Source organism: Diorhabda carinulata, chromosome 7 (genome assembly GCF_026250575.1).
Source record: "Diorhabda carinulata isolate Delta chromosome 7, icDioCari1.1, whole genome shotgun sequence".
Classification (NCBI taxonomy): Eukaryota; Metazoa; Arthropoda; class Insecta; order Coleoptera; family Chrysomelidae; genus Diorhabda; species Diorhabda carinulata.
The window spans coordinates 13,572,876-13,595,670 of NC_079466.1; the positions used below are offsets into that span (position 1 = coordinate 13,572,876).

At 27.6% G+C, this 22,795-nt stretch overlaps 1 protein-coding gene across 6 annotated transcripts in view; it reads left to right on the forward strand.

Moving 5' to 3' along the window:
• LOC130896709 (four and a half LIM domains protein 2) overlaps positions 1 to 22,795 on the forward strand; it is a 111,546-nt gene that overhangs the window by 85,582 nt on the left and 3,169 nt on the right. For 5 of the 6 annotated variants that reach the window (XM_057804978.1, XM_057804977.1, XM_057804979.1 and 2 more), the window contains one exon: positions 22,568 to 22,737. In XM_057804978.1, coding sequence (XP_057660961.1) covers positions 22,568 to 22,737 — 170 coding nt within the window. Of the gene's footprint in view, positions 1 to 1,342; positions 1,630 to 22,567; positions 22,738 to 22,795 lie in introns of all 6 variants that reach the window. The other variant, XM_057804981.1, reaches the window with a different exon arrangement.

Below are 22,795 nucleotides of genomic sequence, written 5' to 3' on the forward strand. Positions count from 1 at the left end.
ATTTTAATTGTCAATGTCTATAATTTGATCAAATTCAACTGTCTTCTCCAGGTATTATTCATTTTTATTATAAACTTCTATGTATTAAACAAATTTAATTGTCAATAACCACGTTTTGTTCAAAGTTTATTGCCAATTATCAAGTTTCGGTCAAATTTAATTGTCAATTTCCATATTTTAACAAATTTAATCGTCAATTTCTAAGTTTTGTTCAAATTTAATTGTCAATTCCTATAATTTGATCAATTTTAATTGTTGTTTTGACGTTTTATCCATTTTAAATATAAATTCCTATGTATTAAACAAATTTAATTGTTAACATCTACGTTTTGTTCAAATTTTATTGCCAATTATCAAGTTTTGGTCAAATTTAATTGTCTATTTCTATAATTTGACAAATTTAATCGTCAATTTCCAAGTTTTATTCAATTTTTAAGTACTGCTATCCATTTGGAGCCGATTTCAATATCGTTTAATATGATTAAACTTTTCCTACATGTAGTTTGTGTCAACTGGGAATGATCAGTGTTTAAGGCTGATCTATAAATATCACTCCTTTCAGAAAGTTAAAAATATGCGATGATCCTTCTTCTCTTGTTATCTTCTCATTAAAGGTCCCCGACCACGTTTTTAAATTCGTCTCTGTCCCTCGCAACATGAATCAATTCTCCGACACTGAGATTTGTCCATTATCTTATTTTACGGGGCCAGGATTTCTTCTTCTGAACCAGTAGGTATTTGTAGTTGCGTATGTAAGATGTTTTGTCAACAGCTTTCTTTTTCGACCAATGCGTCTTAGTACTTCGTCGTTGGCGATTCTGTCAGTCCGGGGTATCTTCAGGATGCGTCCATGCCTCAAGTTTTCCGATCATTTGAGCTTTCAAGGTTCAAGTTTCCACTATCTACTAAAAATCTTCGTCTTCAATTCTGTGTAACAGAATCTGCACGTTGCATCCTCTACTATACTAAAGTTGGTACATTCGATTGATCTTCTTTGCTTAGAGGCTCCCAAGAGGACCTTTGTCTATCCTAACCCCAGTAGATTATCCACCTCTTTTTTAGTATGATCTTTATTGTCTTGTTTTATCAAACAGAAGGATTTTTTCGCCCCTACTTTTCCTCTTTCATTTCCCTCTACATCAGATTGGATTCCATGAAGTTGGAGGGTTGAATTTTGTGAAATAATAGAGGAGAAAAGCTCTATACCAGAACCAACCCTAATAATAATTTAAAATAATCAACATTCGATAATTATTTTTTATTATATTGAGGCTCAGAAAATGTGGTTTGATTCATGACCCAATTTTTTTACACTTAATTTTATCGTGATATGTCCTCGTAGTATGGTGAAACTAATTGATCGATCAATACCAAATCTAAACTAAGTGAAGTGTTCGGATTGAAGAAAAAAATTAATGTGACATTTGAAAATGGCGGACGTATTGAGTGATCAGTTGAAAAGAATGAATCTGCAAACTAAAACGGTAGGAGAAGACCGAATAAGAAGAGCTAAAGAGAGAAATGAAGACGTGGCCATTTTATCTATGCAAATACCAGGCGAAAAAACTCGGTTTAAATGTTGCCTAGGTGTCGCTTGCTTACAAGGAAATCCCACAAGTTTACCATTAGGTAGGTATGGCTGGGACCGTCAATCAATATTACCAAAAGTATTTGCTTGTTACTTGAATGTACAAAATAACTTTGGAAGAACCTTGTAGATCTAAAAAACAATTTTTTCTTTCGGGAATCGGTCAAAATGAATCTAAAGGATTTATATCTGTTGATCTAGAAGGCTACAACACTTTCAATATGCTTATAAGGTTTTCTGGATTGTTTCAGTATGCTAAGGCTATATAAAAAATTAGGATTCTTACTAAAATTTCAGCGATTTTCAACGCTTAGTTTTAGTTTGACAACCGTATAAGTGAGAATTTTTATGATAATGATAAAAATTTACTGTTGAGCTGTCATTAACTATTGGGAAAACGCCTTGAACTAAACTGTTCGAGTATCCTTTTCAATAAAATTTCCTTTAACCAACAGTAGTGAACCTCAAACGGTATGTTTTCAAATTGTTTGAATATATTGGTTTTTGAAAGTCACTATTTTTCATATTTAAACAAAAATTACAAAACAAATTGGAAAAGCAAAAATTGATTTTTCATATTAAAACAAAAGTTGCTAAACAAATTGAAAAAGGAATGAAACAGAAATTTATTTTTCATATTAAAACAAATTGAAAAAGCAACAAAGCAAAAATCTAGTTTTCATTCTAAAACAAAAGTTACAAAACAAATTGGAAAAGCAACAAAGCAAAAATCTAGTTTTCATATTAGAACAAAAAATTACAAAACAAATTGGAAAAGCAACAAAGCAAAAATCTAGTTTTCATTCTAAAACAAAAGTTCCAAAACAAATTGGAAAAGCAACAAAGCAAAAATCTATTTTTCATATTGGAACAAAAAATTACAAAACAAATTGGAAAAGCAACAAAGCAAAAATCTAGTTTTCATTATAAAACAAAAGTTACAAAACAAATTGAAAGAGCAAAAATTGATTTTTCATATTAAAACAAAAGTTGCTAAACAAATTGAAAAAGCAATAAAGCAAAAATCTAGTTTTCATTCTAAAACAAAAGTTACAAAACAAATTGGAAAAGCAAAAATCTAGTTTTCATTATAAAACAAAAGTTACAAAACTTAATTGAAAGAGCAAAAATTGATTTTTCATATTAAAACAAAAGTTGCTAAACAAATTGAAAAAGCAATAAAGCAAAAATCTAGTTTTCATTCTAAAACAAAAGTTACAAAACAAATTGAAAAAGCAACAAAGCAAAAATCTAGTTTTCATTCTAAAACAAAAGTTCCAAAACAAATTGGAAAAGCAACAAAGCAAAAATCTAGTTTTCATTCTAAAACAAAAGTTCCAAAACAAATTGGAAAAGCAACAAAGCAAAAATCTAGTTTTCATATTAGAACAAAAAATTACAAAACAAATTGGAAAAGCAACAAAGCAAAAATCTAGTTTTCATTAAAAAACAAAAGTTACAAAACAAATTGAAAGAGCAAAAATTGATTTTTCATATTAAAACAAAAGTTGCTAAACAAATTGAAAAAGCAACAAAGCAAAAATCTAGTTTTCATTCTAAAACAAAAGTTACAAAACAAATTGAAAAAGCAACAAAGCAAAAATCTAGTTTTCATTCTAAAACAAAAGTTTCAAAACAAATTGGAAAAGCAACAAAGCAAAAATCTAGTTTTCATATTAGAACAAAAAATTACGAAACAAATTGGAAAAGCAACAAAGCAAAAATCTAGTTTTCATTCTAAAACAAAAGTTCCAAAACAAATTGGAAAAGCAACAAAGCAAAAATCTAGTTTTCATATTAGAACAAAAAATTACAAAACAAATTGGAAAAGCAACAAAGCAAAAATCTAGTTTTCATTATAAAACAAAAGTTCCAAAACAAATTGAAAGAGCAAAAATTGATTTTTCATATTAAAACAAAAGTTGCTAAACAAATTGAAAAAGCAATAAAGCAAAAATCTAGTTTTCATTCCAAAACAAAAGTTACAAAACAAATTGGAAAAGCAAAAAAGCAAAAATCTAGTTTTCATTATAAAACAAAAGTTACAAAACTTAATTGAAAGAGCAAAAATTGATTTTTCATATTAAAACAAAAGTTGCTAAGCAAATTGAAAAAAGCAATAAAGCAAAAATCTAGTTTTCATTCTAAAACAAAAGTTACAAAACAAATTGGAAAAGCAACAAAGCAAAAATCTAGTTTTCATATTGGAACAAAAAATTACAAAACAAATTGGAAAAGCAACAAAGCAAAAATCTAGTTTTCATTATAAAACAAAAGTTACAAAACAAATTGAAAGAGCAAAAATTGATTTTTCATATTAAAACAAAAGTTGCTAAACAAATTGAAAAAGCAATAAAGCAAAAATCTAGTTTTCATTCCAAAACAAAAGTTACAAAACAAATTGGAAAAGCAAAAAAGCAAAAATCTAGTTTTCATTATAAAACAAAAGTTACAAAACTTAATTGAAAGAGCAAAAATTGATTTTTCATATTAAAACAAAAGTTGCTAAACAAATTGAAAAAGCAATAAAGCAAAAACCTAGTTTTCATTATAAAACAAAAGTTACAAAACAAATTGAAAGAGCAAAAATTGATTTTTCACATTAAAACAAAAGTTACAAAACAAATTGAAAAAGCAACAAAGCAAAAATCTAGTTTTCATTCTAAGACAAAAGTTACAAAACAAATTGGAAAAGCAACAAAGCAGAAATTTATTTTTCATATTAAAACAAAAATTACAAAACAAATTGAAAAAGCAGCAAAGCGAAAATCTATTCAGGTGCCAGGGATTTAGCCTAAAACAGGCTTAGAATAAAATGATTTTTGTGTGCACAAACGTTAATTTCGAGACAACTTTTATATAGGAATATGTGTATAAATTTTCTATCGAAAAAGACCTAAAATCAAGACGATTTATCAAGAAAAAAATATAAAAAGCTCGAAGAACTAAAAACTTTGGGTAAAACGAGGTGTGGCTATTAAGTAATGAGACTATTTACAGCTGTTTAGCCTGAAGCCTACTCTTTCCAACGCGATATCTACCGTATCTGTAGACAAATCAGTGTAGCCGCTGCCTTCGTTTGTAAAGGAGCTGTTTTTTATTTTGATGTAAAAAAGAAACGGTTTGTTTCGCTCGCGAAAATATTTGTTTTGGCACCTTGAATGCGATTGAAAATGATTCAAACTTATTAGACAAGGTGATAACCTGTGACGAATCAAATCTGCATTAAGAAAACCAAGATTTGGGTTTGATGAAACTGTGAGAGAAAAAGCGTCGCGCATCCTGAAAGAACTGTTTCGAAAAATATACCAGTCACGTTATTTAATAGCCGCAATTCGAATGTGAATATATTTGTAAAAAATATTTCAGCTTTTTAAAAGTTCAGTGCATATCTATTGAAAATTAATTTGATTCGTATAAAAAACAAAATAGGAAGCATAAACATATTTAGTACATAAATATCCTGTTTTAAAACTGAAAGTAAACACATTAACATTTTTTCAAAAGGTCAATATACGAACGTGTGTATCGGATGTTTCAAATTAGTCGAAAAATGTACGGTGGAATCAAAATTAAAAGAATGAATGATTTTGTCTTTAATATTATGTCGTCTAGATATTCTTATAATGTTTCGAATTGTCATATTCATCATAGACATAATTTTTTCAAATACGGACCTGCATTTTTTAAAATAACATTGAATATATATTTTATATAGTATTTAATATAAATCTGAATGTTTTCAATACGGCTTTATAATTGTTTTGAAGTCTTAAAGTACTAAAAAACGATTAAACTTTTATGTCTTCTATTGCTGGTAAGTACGAGGAGTTTTGAAATGGCAACACTGATATGTCAAGTTTGATTTGACATTTCTAATGGTGAAAGACAACGTGTTGTCATACGAGTGCTATCTTTTGTTTTTATCTACCCTCTACCCCTAAATTCTTAAGATAATTATTCATATTAGAGACTCAAAAGTACAAATACAAAACACAAATAAACGCTTCAAAAGATCACTCGAAAATAAACAAAATTGCTCTCTCACTGTTAGGACTTTTTCAGGTTATGTTTCGAAATAGCAACTATGTTGATAAAAATCGAAACAATGATATTCCGGACTGTTTTGAATTAAAAAACTTTCGATATATCGATTCAATTGTATGTAATTGAATTATAAATTGAATCGTTGTATAATTAGATGTGCAAACCATGAAAATCTATTTTTCCGTTTCGTTAATTGCTCTATAAACATGATGACATGACATTATTGTTGACAAAATGGAGGTATATTTAATCGATATAATCGATTTTATTGTTTATCGATTATTATACAGGGTATAATCGTAGTGAATACGTTCGTAAGTATCACCAATTTTATTATTATCGTATTAGAGTGGGGCAAACGGTATTTTATGATTATGAAGAACAGTCGTACTAACTTCTGATGTATTATCTTTTTAAATATTAAATCAATATTCTGGGTCACATTGTATGGTGAAATTTGAATTGTTGAGGGACTGGTGCCTACTGGTTTTTAGAATTTTTATATCGTTCAACACGCGAAAGGTATTTATAGGTAAATTTAGGTCATGACTATTTTTGTAACAAATTCCTCAGTTAACTGACAGTTTTGGTAGGTGGTTTTATATTGATGTTGCCATTGACATTTCTATTTCTTCACATATATACCCACATTTATAAAACGCAAATTATATCGTTTTGATTAACTATATTTGTTTTTTTTATTGAGACGTTAAATGCCTTTATTAAACTATAAGTTTATAGGATGAGAATATTTAACGAAATTAAATATTTTGTTAGAATTATTGACAAAATTTTAAAAGCCAAGCATCGACTGATAGCAGTTTTTAGATTTACGATAAACAATCTCATGACTAATTTAAACTTGGAAAAGTTAATTTTTGAAAAAAATTTATTCAGAATTGTCAATTTTTGCACTAGAAGTTTCGAAAAGTTATTAAAGATATTTCTGAGTTTTTGGAAAATAATATTTCAAAATAATCAATTTTCAACTGGTTTATACTTAGAAAATCCAATTAACCAAATCCAGCTAAAAAGGGAGAAAAACTAACTTAAACTTAGAAAAGGCAATTTTTGGTTATTTTGATTTCAGGAAAATCCATTTTTGAACTGAAAAATAAATACAAAAGCCAATTTTTGACCAATATCCACCAAAATTAACTCAAAATGATTAATTTTCAACTAGTTTGAGTTAAAAAAAAAACGCAAAATCAGTTGAAAAATTTATTTGACCACATTAAATTGAAAAATAATTAATTTTTTATTCAATCAAACATGGAAAGGGCAATTGTTGAGCAAAATTAACTCAAAATGGTGAATTTTCAATTAGTTTTAAGTTTAAGAAAACGATTTTCAGTTAGAATAAAAACCATTTGACCAATTTTTACGCTAAATTAGTTTGTATTTGACCAAACTGGATCTAGAAAGAGCAATTTCCAATAAAAAGTAACTCAAAATTGTCAATTTTCAGCTAGTTTGAAGTTAAACAAGTTATAGTCAGTCGAAAAAATAACGATTTGACCAATTTAAACGCGAAAATAGTTAATACTTGACAAAACTGAAACTAAAAAGGACAATTGCAAACAAAAATTAAAAAACTAACTCAAAACTGTCAATTTTCAGCAAGTTTGAAGTTAAACAAGATATAATCAGTAAAAAAAATGATTTGACCAACTTTAACGTGAAAATAGTTAATGTTTGACCAAACTAAATCTAGAAAGGGCAATTGCCAACAAAAATTAAAAAAACCAATTTGAAACTGTCAATTTTGTGCTAGTTTGAAGTTAAACAAGATATAATCATTAAAAAAATAACGATTTGACCAATTTAAACGCGAAAATAGTTAATACTTGACCAAACTGAAACTAAAAAGGACAATTGCGAACAAAAATTAAAAAACTAACTCAAAACTGTCAATTTTCAGCTAGTGTGAAGTTAAACAAGATATAATCAGTAAAAAAATAACGATTTGACCAATTTAAAAGCGTAAATAGTTGATATTTGACAAAACTGAAACTAAAGAGGGCAATTGCCAACAAAAATTAAAAAACCAACTCAAAACTGTCAATTTTCAGCTAGTTTGAAGTTAAACAAGATATAATCATTAAAAAAATAACGATTTGACCAATTTAAAAGCGTAAATAGTTGATATTTGACAAAACTGAAACTAAAAAGGGCAATTGCCAACAAAAATTAAAAAACCAACTCAAAACTGTCAATTTTCAGCTAGTTTGAAGTTAAACAAGATATAATCATTAAAAAAACAACGATTTGACCAATTTAAAAGCGTAAATAGTTGATATTTGACAAAACTGAAACTAAAAAGGGCAATTGCCAACAATAATTAAAAAACCAACTCAAAACTGTCAATTTTCAGCAAGTTTGAAGTTAAACAAGATATAATCAGTAAAAAAAATGATTTGACCAACTTTAACGTGAAAATAGTTAATGTTTGACCAAACTAAATCTAGAAAGGGCAATTGCCAACAAAAATTAAAAAAACCAATTTAAAACTGTCAATTTTGTGCTAGTTTGAAGTTAAACAAGATATAATCATTAAAAAAATAACGATTTGACCAATTTAAAAGCGTAAATAGTTGATATTTGACAAAACTGAAACTAAAGAGGGCAATTGCCAACAAAAATTAAAAAACCAACTTAAAACTGTCAATTTTCAGCTAGTTTGAAGTTAAACAAGATATAATCATTAAAAAAATAACGATTTGACCAATTTAAAAGCGTAAATAGTTGATATTTGACAAAACTGAAACTAAAGAGGGCAATTGCCAACAAAAATTAAAAAACCAACTTAAAACTGTCAATTTTCAGCTAGTTTGAAGTTAAACAAGATATAATCATTAAAAAAATAACGATTTGACCAATTTAAAAGCGTAAATAGTTGATATTTGACAAAACTGAAACTAAAAAGGGCAATTGCCAACAAAAATTAAAAAACCAACTTAAAACTGTCAATTTTCAGCTAGTTTGAAGTTAAACAAGATATAATCATTAAAAAAATAACGATTTGACCAATTTAAAAGCGTAAATAGTTGATATTTGACAAAACTGAAACCAAAAAGGGCAATTGCCAACAAAAATTAAAAAACCAACTTAAAACTGTCAATTTTCAGCTAGTTTGAAGTTAAACAAGATATAATCATTAAAAAAACAACGATTTGACCAATTTAAAAGCGTAAATAGTTGATATTTGACAAAACTGAAACTAAAAAGGGCAATTGCCAACAATAATTAAAAAACCAACTCAAAACTGTCAATTTTCAGCAAGTTTGAAGTTAAACAAGATATAATCAGTAAAAAAAATGATTTGACCAACTTTAACGTGAAAATAGTTAATGTTTGACCAAACTAAATCTAGAAAGGGCAATTGCCAACAAAAATTAAAAAAACCAATTTAAAACTGTCAATTTTGTGCTAGTTTGAAGTTAAACAAGATATAATCAGTAAAAAAATAACGATTTGACCAATTTAAAAGCGTAAATAGTTGATATTTGACAAAACTGAAACTAAAAAGGGCAATTGCCAACAAAAATTAAAAAACCAACTTAAAACTGTCAATTTTCAGCTAGTTTGAAGTTAAACAAGATATAATCATTAAAAAAACAACGATTTGACCAATTTAAAAGCGTAAATAGTTGATATTTGACAAAACTGAAACTAAAAAGGGCAATTGCCAACAATAATTAAAAAACCAACTCAAAACTGTCAATTTTCAGCAAGTTTGAAGTTAAACAAGATATAATCAGTAAAAAAAATGATTTGACCAACTTTAACGTGAAAATAGTTAATGTTTGACCAAACTAAATCTAGAAAGGGCAATTGCCAACAAAAATTAAAAAAACCAATTTAAAACTGTCAATTTTGTGCTAGTTTGAAGTTAAACAAGATATAATCATTAAAAAAATAACGATTTGACCAATTTAAAAGCGTAAATAGTTGATATTTGACAAAACTGAAACTAAAAAGGGCAATTGCCAACAAAAATTAAAAAACCAACTTAAAACTGTCAATTTTCAGCTAGTTTGAAGTTAAACAAGATATAATCATTAAAAAAATAACGATTTGACCAATTTAAAAGCGTAAATAGTTGATATTTGACAAAACTGAAACTAAAGAGGGCAATTGCCAACAAAAATTAAAAAACCAACTCAAAACTGTCAATTTTCAGCTAGTTTGAAGTTAAACAAGATATAATCATTAAAAAAATAACGATTTGACCAATTTAAAAGCGTAAATAGTTGATATTTGACAAAACTGAAACTAAAAAGGGCAATTGCCAACAAAAATATAAAAACCAACTCAAAACTGTCAATTTTCAGCTAGTTTGAAGTTAAACAAGATATAATCAGTAAAAAAAATGATTTGACCAACTTTAACGTGAAAATAGTTAATGTTTGACCAAACTAAATCTAGAAAGGGCAATTGCCAACAAAAATTAAAAAAACCAATTTAAAACTGTCAATTTTGTGCTAGTTTGAAGTTAAACAAGATATAATCATTAAAAAAATAACGATTTGACCAATTTAAACGCGAAAATAGTTAATACTTGACCAAACTGAAACTAAAAAGGACAATTGCGAACAAAAATTAAAAAACTAACTCAAAACTGTCAATTTTCAGCTAGTGTGAAGTTAAACAAGATATAATCAGTAAAAAAATAACGATTTGACCAATTTAAAAGCGTAAATAGTTGATATTTGACAAAACTGAAACTAAAAAGGGCAATTGCCAACAAAAATTAAAAAACCAACTCAAAACTGTCAATTTTCAGCTAGTTTGAAGTTAAACAAGATATAATCATTAAAAAAATAACGATTTGACCAATTTAAAAGCGTAAATAGTTGATATTTGACAAAACTGAAACTAAAAAGGGCAATTGCCAACAAAAATTAAAAAACCAACTCAAAACTGTCAATTTTCAGCTAGTTTGAAGTTAAACAAGATATAATCAGTAAAAAAAATGATTTGACCAACTTTAACGTGAAAATAGTTAATGTTTGACCAAACTAAATCTAGAAAGGGCAATTGCCAACAAAAATTAAAAAAACCAATTTAAAACTGTCAATTTTGTGCTAGTTTGAAGTTAAACAAGATATAATCATTAAAAAAATAACGATTTGACCAATTTAAACGCGAAAATAGTTAATACTTGACCAAACTGAAACTAAAAAGGACAATTGCGAACAAAAATTAAAAAACCAACTCAAAACTGTCAATTTTCAGCTAGTTTGAAGTTAAACAAGATATAATCATTAAAAAAATAACGATTTGACCAATTTAAAAGCGTAAATAGTTGATATTTGACAAAACTGAAACTAAAAAGGGCAATTGCCAACAAAAATTAAAAAACCAACTCAAAACTGTCAATTTTCAGCTAGTTTGAAGTTAAACAAGATATAATCAGTAAAAAAAATGATTTGACCAACTTTAACGTGAAAATAGTTAATGTTTGACCAAACTAAATCTAGAAAGGGCAATTGCCAACAAAAATTAAAAAAACCAATTTAAAACTGTCAATTTTGTGCTAGTTTGAAGTTAAACAAGATATAATCATTAAAAAAATAACGATTTGACCAATTTAAAAGCGTAAATAGTTGATATTTGACAAAACTGAAACTAAAAAGGGCAATTGCCAACAAAAATTAAAAAACCAACTTAAAACTGTCAATTTTCAGCTAGTTTGAAGTTAAACAAGATATAATCATTAAAAAAACAACGATTTGACCAATTTAAAAGCGTAAATAGTTGATATTTGACAAAACTGAAACTAAAAAGGGCAATTGCCAACAATAATTAAAAAACCAACTCAAAACTGTCAATTTTCAGCAAGTTTGAAGTTAAACAAGATATAATCAGTAAAAAAAATGATTTGACCAACTTTAACGTGAAAATAGTTAATGTTTGACCAAACTAAATCTAGAAAGGGCAATTGCCAACAAAAATTAAAAAAACCAATTTAAAACTGTCAATTTTGTGCTAGTTTGAAGTTAAACAAGATATAATCATTAAAAAAATAACGATTTGACCAATTTAAACGCGAAAATAGTTAATACTTGACCAAACTGAAACTAAAAAGGACAATTGCGAACAAAAATTAAAAAACTAACTCAAAACTGTCAATTTTCAGCTAGTGTGAAGTTAAACAAGATATAATCAGTAAAAAAATAACGATTTGACCAATTTAAAAGCGTAAATAGTTGATATTTGACAAAACTGAAACTAAAGAGGGCAACTGCCAACAAAAATTAAAAAACCAACTCAAAACTGTCAATTTTCAGCTAGTTTGAAGTTAAACAAGATATAATCATTAAAAAAATAACGATTTGACCAATTTAAAAGCGTAAATAGTTGATATTTGACAAAACTGAAACTAAAAAGGGCAATTGCCAACAAAAATTAAAAAACCAACTCAAAACTGTCAATTTTCAGCTAGTTTGAAGTTAAACAAGATATAATCATTAAAAAAATAACGATTTGACCAATTTAAAAGCGTAAATAGTTGATATTTGACAAAACTGAAACTAAAAAGGGCAATTGCCAACAAAAATTAAAAAACCAACTCAAAACTGTCAATTTTCAGCTAGTTTGAAGTTAAACAAGATATAATCAGTAAAAAAAATGATTTGACCAACTTTAACGTGAAAATAGTTAATGTTTGACCAAACTAAATCTAGAAAGGGCAATTGCCAACAAAAATTAAAAAAACCAATTTAAAACTGTCAATTTTGTGCTAGTTTGAAGTTAAACAAGATATAATCATTAAAAAAATAACGATTTGACCAATTTAAACGCGAAAATAGTTAATACTTGACCAAACTGAAACTAAAAAGGACAATTGCGAACAAAAATTAAAAAACCAACTCAAAACTGTCAATTTTCAGCTAGTTTGAAGTTAAACAAGATATAATCATTAAAAAAATAACGATTTGACCAATTTAAAAGCGTAAATAGTTGATATTTGACAAAACTGAAACTAAAAAGGGCAATTGCCAACAATAATTAAAAAACCAACTCAAAACTGTCAATTTTCAGCAAGTTTGAAGTTAAACAAGATATAATCAGTAAAAAAAATGATTTGACCAACTTTAACGTGAAAATAGTTAATGTTTGACCAAACTAAATCTAGAAAGGGCAATTGCCAACAAAAATTAAAAAAACCAATTTAAAACTGTCAATTTTGTGCTAGTTTGAAGTTAAACAAGATATAATCAGTAAAAAAATAACGATTTGACCAATTTAAAAGCGTAAATAGTTGATATTTGACAAAACTGAAACTAAAAAGGGCAATTGCCAACAAAAATTAAAAAACCAACTCAAAACTGTCAATTTTCAGCTAGTTTGAAGTTAAACAAGATATAATCATTAAAAAAATAACGATTTGACCAATTTAAAAGCGTAAATAGTTGATATTTGACAAAACTGAAACTAAAAAGGGCAATTGCCAACAAAAATTAAAAAACCAACTCAAAACTGTCAATTTTCAGCTAGTTTGAAGTTAAACAAGATATAATCAGTAAAAAAAATGATTTGACCAACTTTAACGTGAAAATAGTTAATGTTTGACCAAACTAAATCTAGAAAGGGCAATTGCCAACAAAAATTAAAAAAACCAATTTAAAACTGTCAATTTTGTGCTAGTTTGAAGTTAAACAAGATATAATCATTAAAAAAATAACGATTTGACCAATTTAAACGCGAAAATAGTTAATACTTGACCAAACTGAAACTAAAAAGGACAATTGCGAACAAAAATTAAAAAACCAACTCAAAACTGTCAATTTTCAGCTAGTTTGAAGTTAAACAAGATATAATCATTAAAAAAATAACGATTTGACCAATTTAAAAGCGTAAATAGTTGATATTTGACAAAACTGAAACTAAAAAGGGCAATTGCCAACAATAATTAAAAAACCAACTCAAAACTGTCAATTTTCAGCAAGTTTGAAGTTAAACAAGATATAATCAGTAAAAAAAATGATTTGACCAACTTTAACGTGAAAATAGTTAATGTTTGACCAAACTAAATCTAGAAAGGGCAATTGCCAACAAAAATTAAAAAAACCAATTTAAAACTGTCAATTTTGTGCTAGTTTGAAGTTAAACAAGATATAATCAGTAAAAAAATAACGATTTGACCAATTTAAAAGCGTAAATAGTTGATATTTGACAAAACTGAAACTAAAAAGGGCAATTGCCAACAAAAATTAAAAAACCAACTTAAAACTGTCAATTTTCAGCTAGTTTGAAGTTAAACAAGATATAATCATTAAAAAAACAACGATTTGACCAATTTAAAAGCGTAAATAGTTGATATTTGACAAAACTGAAACTAAAAAGGGCAATTGCCAACAATAATTAAAAAACCAACTCAAAACTGTCAATTTTCAGCAAGTTTGAAGTTAAACAAGATATAATCAGTAAAAAAAATGATTTGACCAACTTTAACGTGAAAATAGTTAATGTTTGACCAAACTAAATCTAGAAAGGGCAATTGCCAACAAAAATTAAAAAAACCAATTTAAAACTGTCAATTTTGTGCTAGTTTGAAGTTAAACAAGATATAATCATTAAAAAAATAACGATTTGACCAATTTAAAAGCGTAAATAGTTGATATTTGACAAAACTGAAACTAAAAAGGGCAATTGCCAACAAAAATTAAAAAACCAACTTAAAACTGTCAATTTTCAGCTAGTTTGAAGTTAAACAAGATATAATCATTAAAAAAATAACGATTTGACCAATTTAAAAGCGTAAATAGTTGATATTTGACAAAACTGAAACTAAAGAGGGCAATTGCCAACAAAAATTAAAAAACCAACTCAAAACTGTCAATTTTCAGCTAGTTTGAAGTTAAACAAGATATAATCATTAAAAAAATAACGATTTGACCAATTTAAAAGCGTAAATAGTTGATATTTGACAAAACTGAAACTAAAAAGGGCAATTGCCAACAAAAATATAAAAACCAACTCAAAACTGTCAATTTTCAGCTAGTTTGAAGTTAAACAAGATATAATCAGTAAAAAAAATGATTTGACCAACTTTAACGTGAAAATAGTTAATGTTTGACCAAACTAAATCTAGAAAGGGCAATTGCCAACAAAAATTAAAAAAACCAATTTAAAACTGTCAATTTTGTGCTAGTTTGAAGTTAAACAAGATATAATCATTAAAAAAATAACGATTTGACCAATTTAAACGCGAAAATAGTTAATACTTGACCAAACTGAAACTAAAAAGGACAATTGCGAACAAAAATTAAAAAACTAACTCAAAACTGTCAATTTTCAGCTAGTGTGAAGTTAAACAAGATATAATCAGTAAAAAAATAACGATTTGACCAATTTAAAAGCGTAAATAGTTGATATTTGACAAAACTGAAACTAAAAAGGGCAATTGCCAACAAAAATTAAAAAACCAACTCAAAACTGTCAATTTTCAGCTAGTTTGAAGTTAAACAAGATATAATCATTAAAAAAATAACGATTTGACCAATTTAAAAGCGTAAATAGTTGATATTTGACAAAACTGAAACTAAAAAGGGCAATTGCCAACAAAAATTAAAAAACCAACTCAAAACTGTCAATTTTCAGCTAGTTTGAAGTTAAACAAGATATAATCAGTAAAAAAAATGATTTGACCAACTTTAACGTGAAAATAGTTAATGTTTGACCAAACTAAATCTAGAAAGGGCAATTGCCAACAAAAATTAAAAAAACCAATTTAAAACTGTCAATTTTGTGCTAGTTTGAAGTTAAACAAGATATAATCATTAAAAAAATAACGATTTGACCAATTTAAACGCGAAAATAGTTAATACTTGACCAAACTGAAACTAAAAAGGACAATTGCGAACAAAAATTAAAAAACCAACTCAAAACTGTCAATTTTCAGCTAGTTTGAAGTTAAACAAGATATAATCATTAAAAAAATAACGATTTGACCAATTTAAAAGCGTAAATAGTTGATATTTGACAAAACTGAAACTAAAAAGGGCAATTGCCAACAAAAATTAAAAAACCAACTCAAAACTGTCAATTTTCAGCTAGTTTGAAGTTAAACAAGATATAATCAGTAAAAAAAATGATTTGACCAACTTTAACGTGAAAATAGTTAATGTTTGACCAAACTAAATCTAGAAAGGGCAATTGCCAACAAAAATTAAAAAAACCAATTTAAAACTGTCAATTTTGTGCTAGTTTGAAGTTAAACAAGATATAATCATTAAAAAAATAACGATTTGACCAATTTAAAAGCGTAAATAGTTGATATTTGACAAAACTGAAACTAAAAAGGGCAATTGCCAACAAAAATTAAAAAACCAACTTAAAACTGTCAATTTTCAGCTAGTTTGAAGTTAAACAAGATATAATCATTAAAAAAACAACGATTTGACCAATTTAAAAGCGTAAATAGTTGATATTTGACAAAACTGAAACTAAAAAGGGCAATTGCCAACAATAATTAAAAAACCAACTCAAAACTGTCAATTTTCAGCAAGTTTGAAGTTAAACAAGATATAATCAGTAAAAAAAATGATTTGACCAACTTTAACGTGAAAATAGTTAATGTTTGACCAAACTAAATCTAGAAAGGGCAATTGCCAACAAAAATTAAAAAAACCAATTTAAAACTGTCAATTTTGTGCTAGTTTGAAGTTAAACAAGATATAATCATTAAAAAAATAACGATTTGACCAATTTAAACGCGAAAATAGTTAATACTTGACCAAACTGAAACTAAAAAGGACAATTGCGAACAAAAATTAAAAAACTAACTCAAAACTGTCAATTTTCAGCTAGTGTGAAGTTAAACAAGATATAATCAGTAAAAAAATAACGATTTGACCAATTTAAAAGCGTAAATAGTTGATATTTGACAAAACTGAAACTAAAGAGGGCAACTGCCAACAAAAATTAAAAAACCAACTCAAAACTGTCAATTTTCAGCTAGTTTGAAGTTAAACAAGATATAATCATTAAAAAAATAACGATTTGACCAATTTAAAAGCGTAAATAGTTGATATTTGACAAAACTGAAACTAAAAAGGGCAATTGCCAACAAAAATTAAAAAACCAACTCAAAACTGTCAATTTTCAGCTAGTTTGAAGTTAAACAAGATATAATCAGTAAAAAAAATGATTTGACCAACTTTAACGTGAAAATAGTTAATGTTTGACCAAACTAAATCTAGAAAGGGCAATTGCCAACAAAAATTAAAAAAACCAATTTAAAACTGTCAATTTTGTGCTAGTTTGAAGTTAAACAAGATATAATCATTAAAAAAATAACGATTTGACCAATTTAAAAGCGTAAATAGTTGATATTTGACAAAACTGAAACTAAAAAGGGCAATTGCCAACAAAAATTAAAAAACCAACTTAAAACTGTCAATTTTCAGCTAGTTTGAAGTTAAACAAGATATAATCATTAAAAAAACAACGATTTGACCAATTTAAAAGCGTAAATAGTTGATATTTGACAAAACTGAAACTAAAAAGGGCAATTGCCAACAATAATTAAAAAACCAACTCAAAACTGTCAATTTTCAGCAAGTTTGAAGTTAAACAAGATATAATCAGTAAAAAAAATGATTTGACCAACTTTAACGTGAAAATAGTTAATGTTTGACCAAACTAAATCTAGAAAGGGCAATTGCCAACAAAAATTAAAAAAACCAATTTAAAACTGTCAATTTTGTGCTAGTTTGAAGTTAAACAAGATATAATCATTAAAAAAATAACGATTTGACCAATTTAAAAGCGTAAATAGTTGATATTTGACAAAACTGAAACTAAAAAGGGCAATTGCCAACAAAAATTAAAAAACCAACTTAAAACTGTCAATTTTCAGCTAGTTTGAAGTTAAACAAGATATAATCATTAAAAAAATAACGATTTGACCAATTTAAAAGCGTAAATAGTTGATATTTGACAAAACTGAAACTAAAAAGGGCAATTGCCAACAAAAATTAAAAAAACCAATTTAAAACTGTCAATTTTGTGCTAGTTTGAAGTTAAACAAGATATAATCAGTAAAAAAATAACGATTTGACCAATTTAAAAGCGTAAATAGTTGATATTTGACAAAACTGAAACTAAAGAGGGCAATTGCCAACAAAAATTAAAAAACCAACTTAAAACTGTCAATTTTGTGCTAGTTTGAAGTTAAACAAGATATAATCATTAAAAAAATAACGATTTGACCAATTTAAAAGCGTAAATAGTTGATATTTGACAAAACTGAAACTAAAAAGGGCAATTGCCAACAAAAATTAAAAAACCAACTCAAAACTGTCAATTTTCAGCTAGTTTGAAGTTAAACAAGATATAATCAGTAAAAAAAATGATTTGACCAACTTTAACGTGAAAATAGTTAATGTTTGACCAAACTAAATCTAGAAAGGGCAATTGCCAACAAAAATTAAAAAAACCAATTTAAAACTGTCAATTTTGTGCTAGTTTGAAGTTAAACAAGATATAATCATTAAAAAAATAACGATTTGACCAATTTAAAAGCGTAAATAGTTGATATTTGACAAAACTGAAACTAAAAAGGGCAATTGCCAACAAAAATTAAAAAACCAACTTAAAACTGTCAATTTTCAGCTAGTTTGAAGTTAAACAAGATATAATCATTAAAAAAACAACGATTTGACCAATTTAAAAGCGTAAATAGTTGATATTTGACAAAACTGAAACTAAAAAGGGCAATTGCCAACAATAATTAAAAAACCAACTCAAAACTGTCAATTTTCAGCAAGTTTGAAGTTAAACAAGATATAATCAGTAAAAAAAATGATTTGACCAACTTTAACGTGAAAATAGTTAATGTTTGACCAAACTAAATCTAGAAAGGGCAATTGCCAACAAAAATTAAAAAAACCAATTTAAAACTGTCAATTTTGTGCTAGTTTGAAGTTAAACAAGATATAATCATTAAAAAAATAACGATTTGACCAATTTAAAAGCGTAAATAGTTGATATTTGACAAAACTGAAACTAAAAAGGGCAATTGCCAACAAAAATTAAAAAACCAACTTAAAACTGTCAATTTTCAGCTAGTTTGAAGTTAAACAAGATATAATCATTAAAAAAATAACGATTTGACCAATTTAAAAGCGTAAATAGTTGATATTTGACAAAACTGAAACTAAAAAGGGCAATTGCCAACAAAAATTAAAAAACCAACTCAAAACTGTCAATTTTCAGCTAGTTTGAAGTTAAACAAGATATAATCATTAAAAAAACAACGATTTGACCAATTTAAAAGCGTAAATAGTTGATATTTGACAAAACTGAAACTAAAAAGGGCAATTGCCAACAATAATTAAAAAACCAACTCAAAACTGTCAATTTTCAGCTAGTTTGAAGTTAAACAAGATATAATCAGTAAAAAAAAATGATTTGACCAACTTTAACGCGAAAATAGTTAATGTTTGACCAAACTAAATCTAGAAAGGGCAATTGCCAACAAAAATTAAAAAAACCAACTTAAAACTGTTAATTTTCAGCTAGTTCGAAAACAAATAAGGTCAATTTTCGAGCAGAATTCAACTTCTAAACGGCCCATTTCCAGCTAGTTTGTAGATAGAGAAGCGAAATTACAATTAAGAAAATTTCAATTTTGCGAAATTGAACCTGGAAAACGCTCTTTTCGATTAAAATTTACTAAATTCGATCCGTTTTCAAATAGTTTGAAAAAAAAATGAGCTTGAAAATAACTAATTTTTTACCAAACTGAACCTAGAAAAAGCAATTGTCGGCCAAAATTACCTCAAAATAGTCAATTTTAACCTAATTTGAAGTGGGAAAACTGAAATTTCAGTTAAAAAAAATAAATTTGAACAAAATAAGCTCAAAATACGTAATTTTTGGCCAAATTGAATTTAGAAAAGGCAATTGTCGATTAAAACTTACTCAAAACGGTCAATTTTCAGCTAGTTTGAAGTTAGACAATTGAAATTTTAGTTAAAAAATTCCAATTTCATCAAACTGAACCTGAATAATGGCTCTTATCTATCAAAATTTACGAAAATCGGTTAATTTCCAAACAGTTCGAAGATAGAAAAGAATAATTTCAGTTATGACTAAAATAAGCTCAAAATAATTAATTTTTCACCAAACTGAAACTGGAAAAAGCGATTGTCGACCAAAATTACCTCGAAACGGTCATTTTTCAGCTAGTTTGAAGTTAGAAAAGCCACATTTCAGTTTGACGTTTAGATTGTTAGTATAACAAATAAATCAAATAATTTGCAGTCATTTTCAGATTTTTAATTGTCAGATATATTTATCAAAGGATGACATTTCAGTTACGCAGTCAGTATCATAAATTATTTAAGAATTCACTACGCCATTAAACTCGGCAACGTTGTAACGTATTGTGCAATGATAAATACAATTTTCAAATTAAGGTCACTTAAACTTGAAAGAAATAACTATAAAAAAATAAATTTGTCTGAAAATTGTAGACTAAAATTTGAAAAATTATTACAATAATCATGAAAGTTTGTACCAGGTACACCCAGAACATGATTTTCAGAAATCATTCCAAGATTTATTTCACTAAATATTGACTTTCGTTCATGTTGATAAAACATTTGTTGTCATCAATTTATTTCTTTGTATTGCATCACTTATTTGAATTCTGTAAAATTTCACTTCATAATATACTTTTTATTGACATATAAAACGTTAATACAAAATTTTTTCTTTATTAACCAAATAAACGAGAGTTCAAAGAGGAAAATGACACTCAGTCTGTCATTTAAATACCTACTGAGGTGAGAAAAACAAACTGTCTATATGGAAAAATACCTGTCAAAATGTGCTAAATTAGGGTGGCGCCACATTAGCATCAGGGTAACGTTTACAACAGCGCCATTTGGAAAAATTTTCGTATTGTTATTTATCGTAAATATACACTTTGATAGAATAAGTAACCAAGTGAAAACACACATTTAAGAAGCAAAACGAAATCTTTGACGGATTACATCACTAGCTTTAACCGATTTGACAACCAATCAAAAATTTTAAGGTACCCAACCAAACACTTGGGAAGGAACATTCAATTACACAACAAGACGTTTGCCAGCCGATTACATATTTCCGATAGAGAGTTCATAACAAAAATGATTGAAAGCACTTCAGATTATCATCCAATAAAAGCAGGTGTACCACAGGGGAGCGTCTTGGGGTCATTATTATATCTGTTTACGCGGCAGATCTACCAGCAAGTAATTAAATTACTATGGGCACCTTCGCCGACGACACAGTTGTATTAGCATGCAACTAAAGTCCAGATGATGCTTCCAGGATTCTGCAGACATATTTAAATGACATCCAAACATGACTGAGCAAATAAAAAATAAAGGAAAACGAAAGAAAATCAAAAATCAGCACAAGTGACCGTCACTCTAAGAAAAGCCCTTTTGTTTATATGAACAATGTAGAAATACCAGGAAATACTTAGGCATGCATCTAGACACAAGGCTCACATGGAAAGAAAGAAAATTGCAAGTGAAAGAATTAGGTTATGGTAGGCTGGATGTATGATATCGAGCTCTGGGGTTGCAATCATAGGAAGAAGCGAGTCCAAAATACTTGGAATGATAGCTGATTTACTATGGTATTGTCGAATCTAATCCTACATAAAGACTTAAACTTCAGTTTTGTCGATGATGTCATAAAAGAACGAAGCACGAAACAATCGATTGTATGGGTCTTTCAAGACGAGCCAAGTCCAACAAAAGTTTTTCGCGCACGTAGCAATTCGAAGCAAATGGTTATTGGACATATCGCCACCGTTCCATTAGAGCAACGTAAAATAGTCAATTTTGAATGGTACATCAGCATTTGTTTGCCGGAAATGTTCTAAAACAACAGGGAAACCATTCGCAGAAGACGAATCATTCTCCACCACGACAATACGAGCACTAACACATCAGTTTTTGAACAGTCAAAGTCCTCAATCGGAATGGAAATTGGCTCAAACGCACGCAAAAGTGTATTGATCTTAATGGAGAATATTTTGAAAAAGGATAAAGACATATCCAATTATAAATATTTGTTTTTATATGTTTTATCTGAAAACTTAAATAGCAAATGTAATAAAATTCCTATTCTAGAAATGTCCGCGGTTTATGAGATCAAGTTCCTAAATAATATCGGATTTTAATACGTGACTCAGATTTTATAATATTTTTTTTATTGTGAATAAAACATTTTGTTTCATGTGACATATGAAACAACGATATTACCAAAATTGGATATTTTCTTTTATACAAAAAGGTCAAGGTCAAATAACCAGTATATGAAAAATAGTTTGTAATAAGATCATGTTTATAATTATCTTTCAATATCTTTAAATTACGCAGATTTTGTGGATATTTGGTTTTGATCATAAAAATGTTTTCATCTCGCAAAAAACAGAATGCAAATTACAATTTTCATCTAACGTTTCAACAATTATGGCCCAAATGAAACTAAGTTTGCGTCAATTTAGTTATGTAGAGATATACGAGGTATTAAATAACAATACTGGTTACGAAAAAAGGTTTTATCATAAAAATTATTCTACATTTTCGTCCCTCGCCACAAACCTTTCCATATGTTTTTTCCATTGATCCAAGCAGTGCTGGAAGTCTTCTTTGGTGAGGGCCTTTAGTAGGAGCTTTGCCGTTTTTTGCTTTACCGCTTCCATCGACTCGAATCGGGTCTCTTTCAAGACAGATCTTTTTCTAACCTTTCAAGGAAATCTGAGCAGACTCGTTGACGCAAGAGCTTTTCTTTATCGGCGTTTACAACCTCGAAAATCATCCGGATGCTGATTCGACGATCTGCACGCACAATTTAGTTGATTTTGGTCACTGTTTCCGGATTTCCAACAATCATATTTTATGTTTTTTTTTTCAGGTACCAAGAAGATGGAATACAAGACCAGACAATGGCACGAGAAGTGCTTCTGTTGCTGTGTATGTAAAGTACCCATCGGTACCCAAAGCTTTATTCCTCGAGAACAAGAAATCTACTGCGCCAAGTGCTATGAGGAGAAGTTTGCTACGCGCTGCATCAAGTGCAACAAGGTACTATTAAAAAAAAGTTGAATCAGTAGTTAGTTCATGTTAAACCAAATTTTTTTCA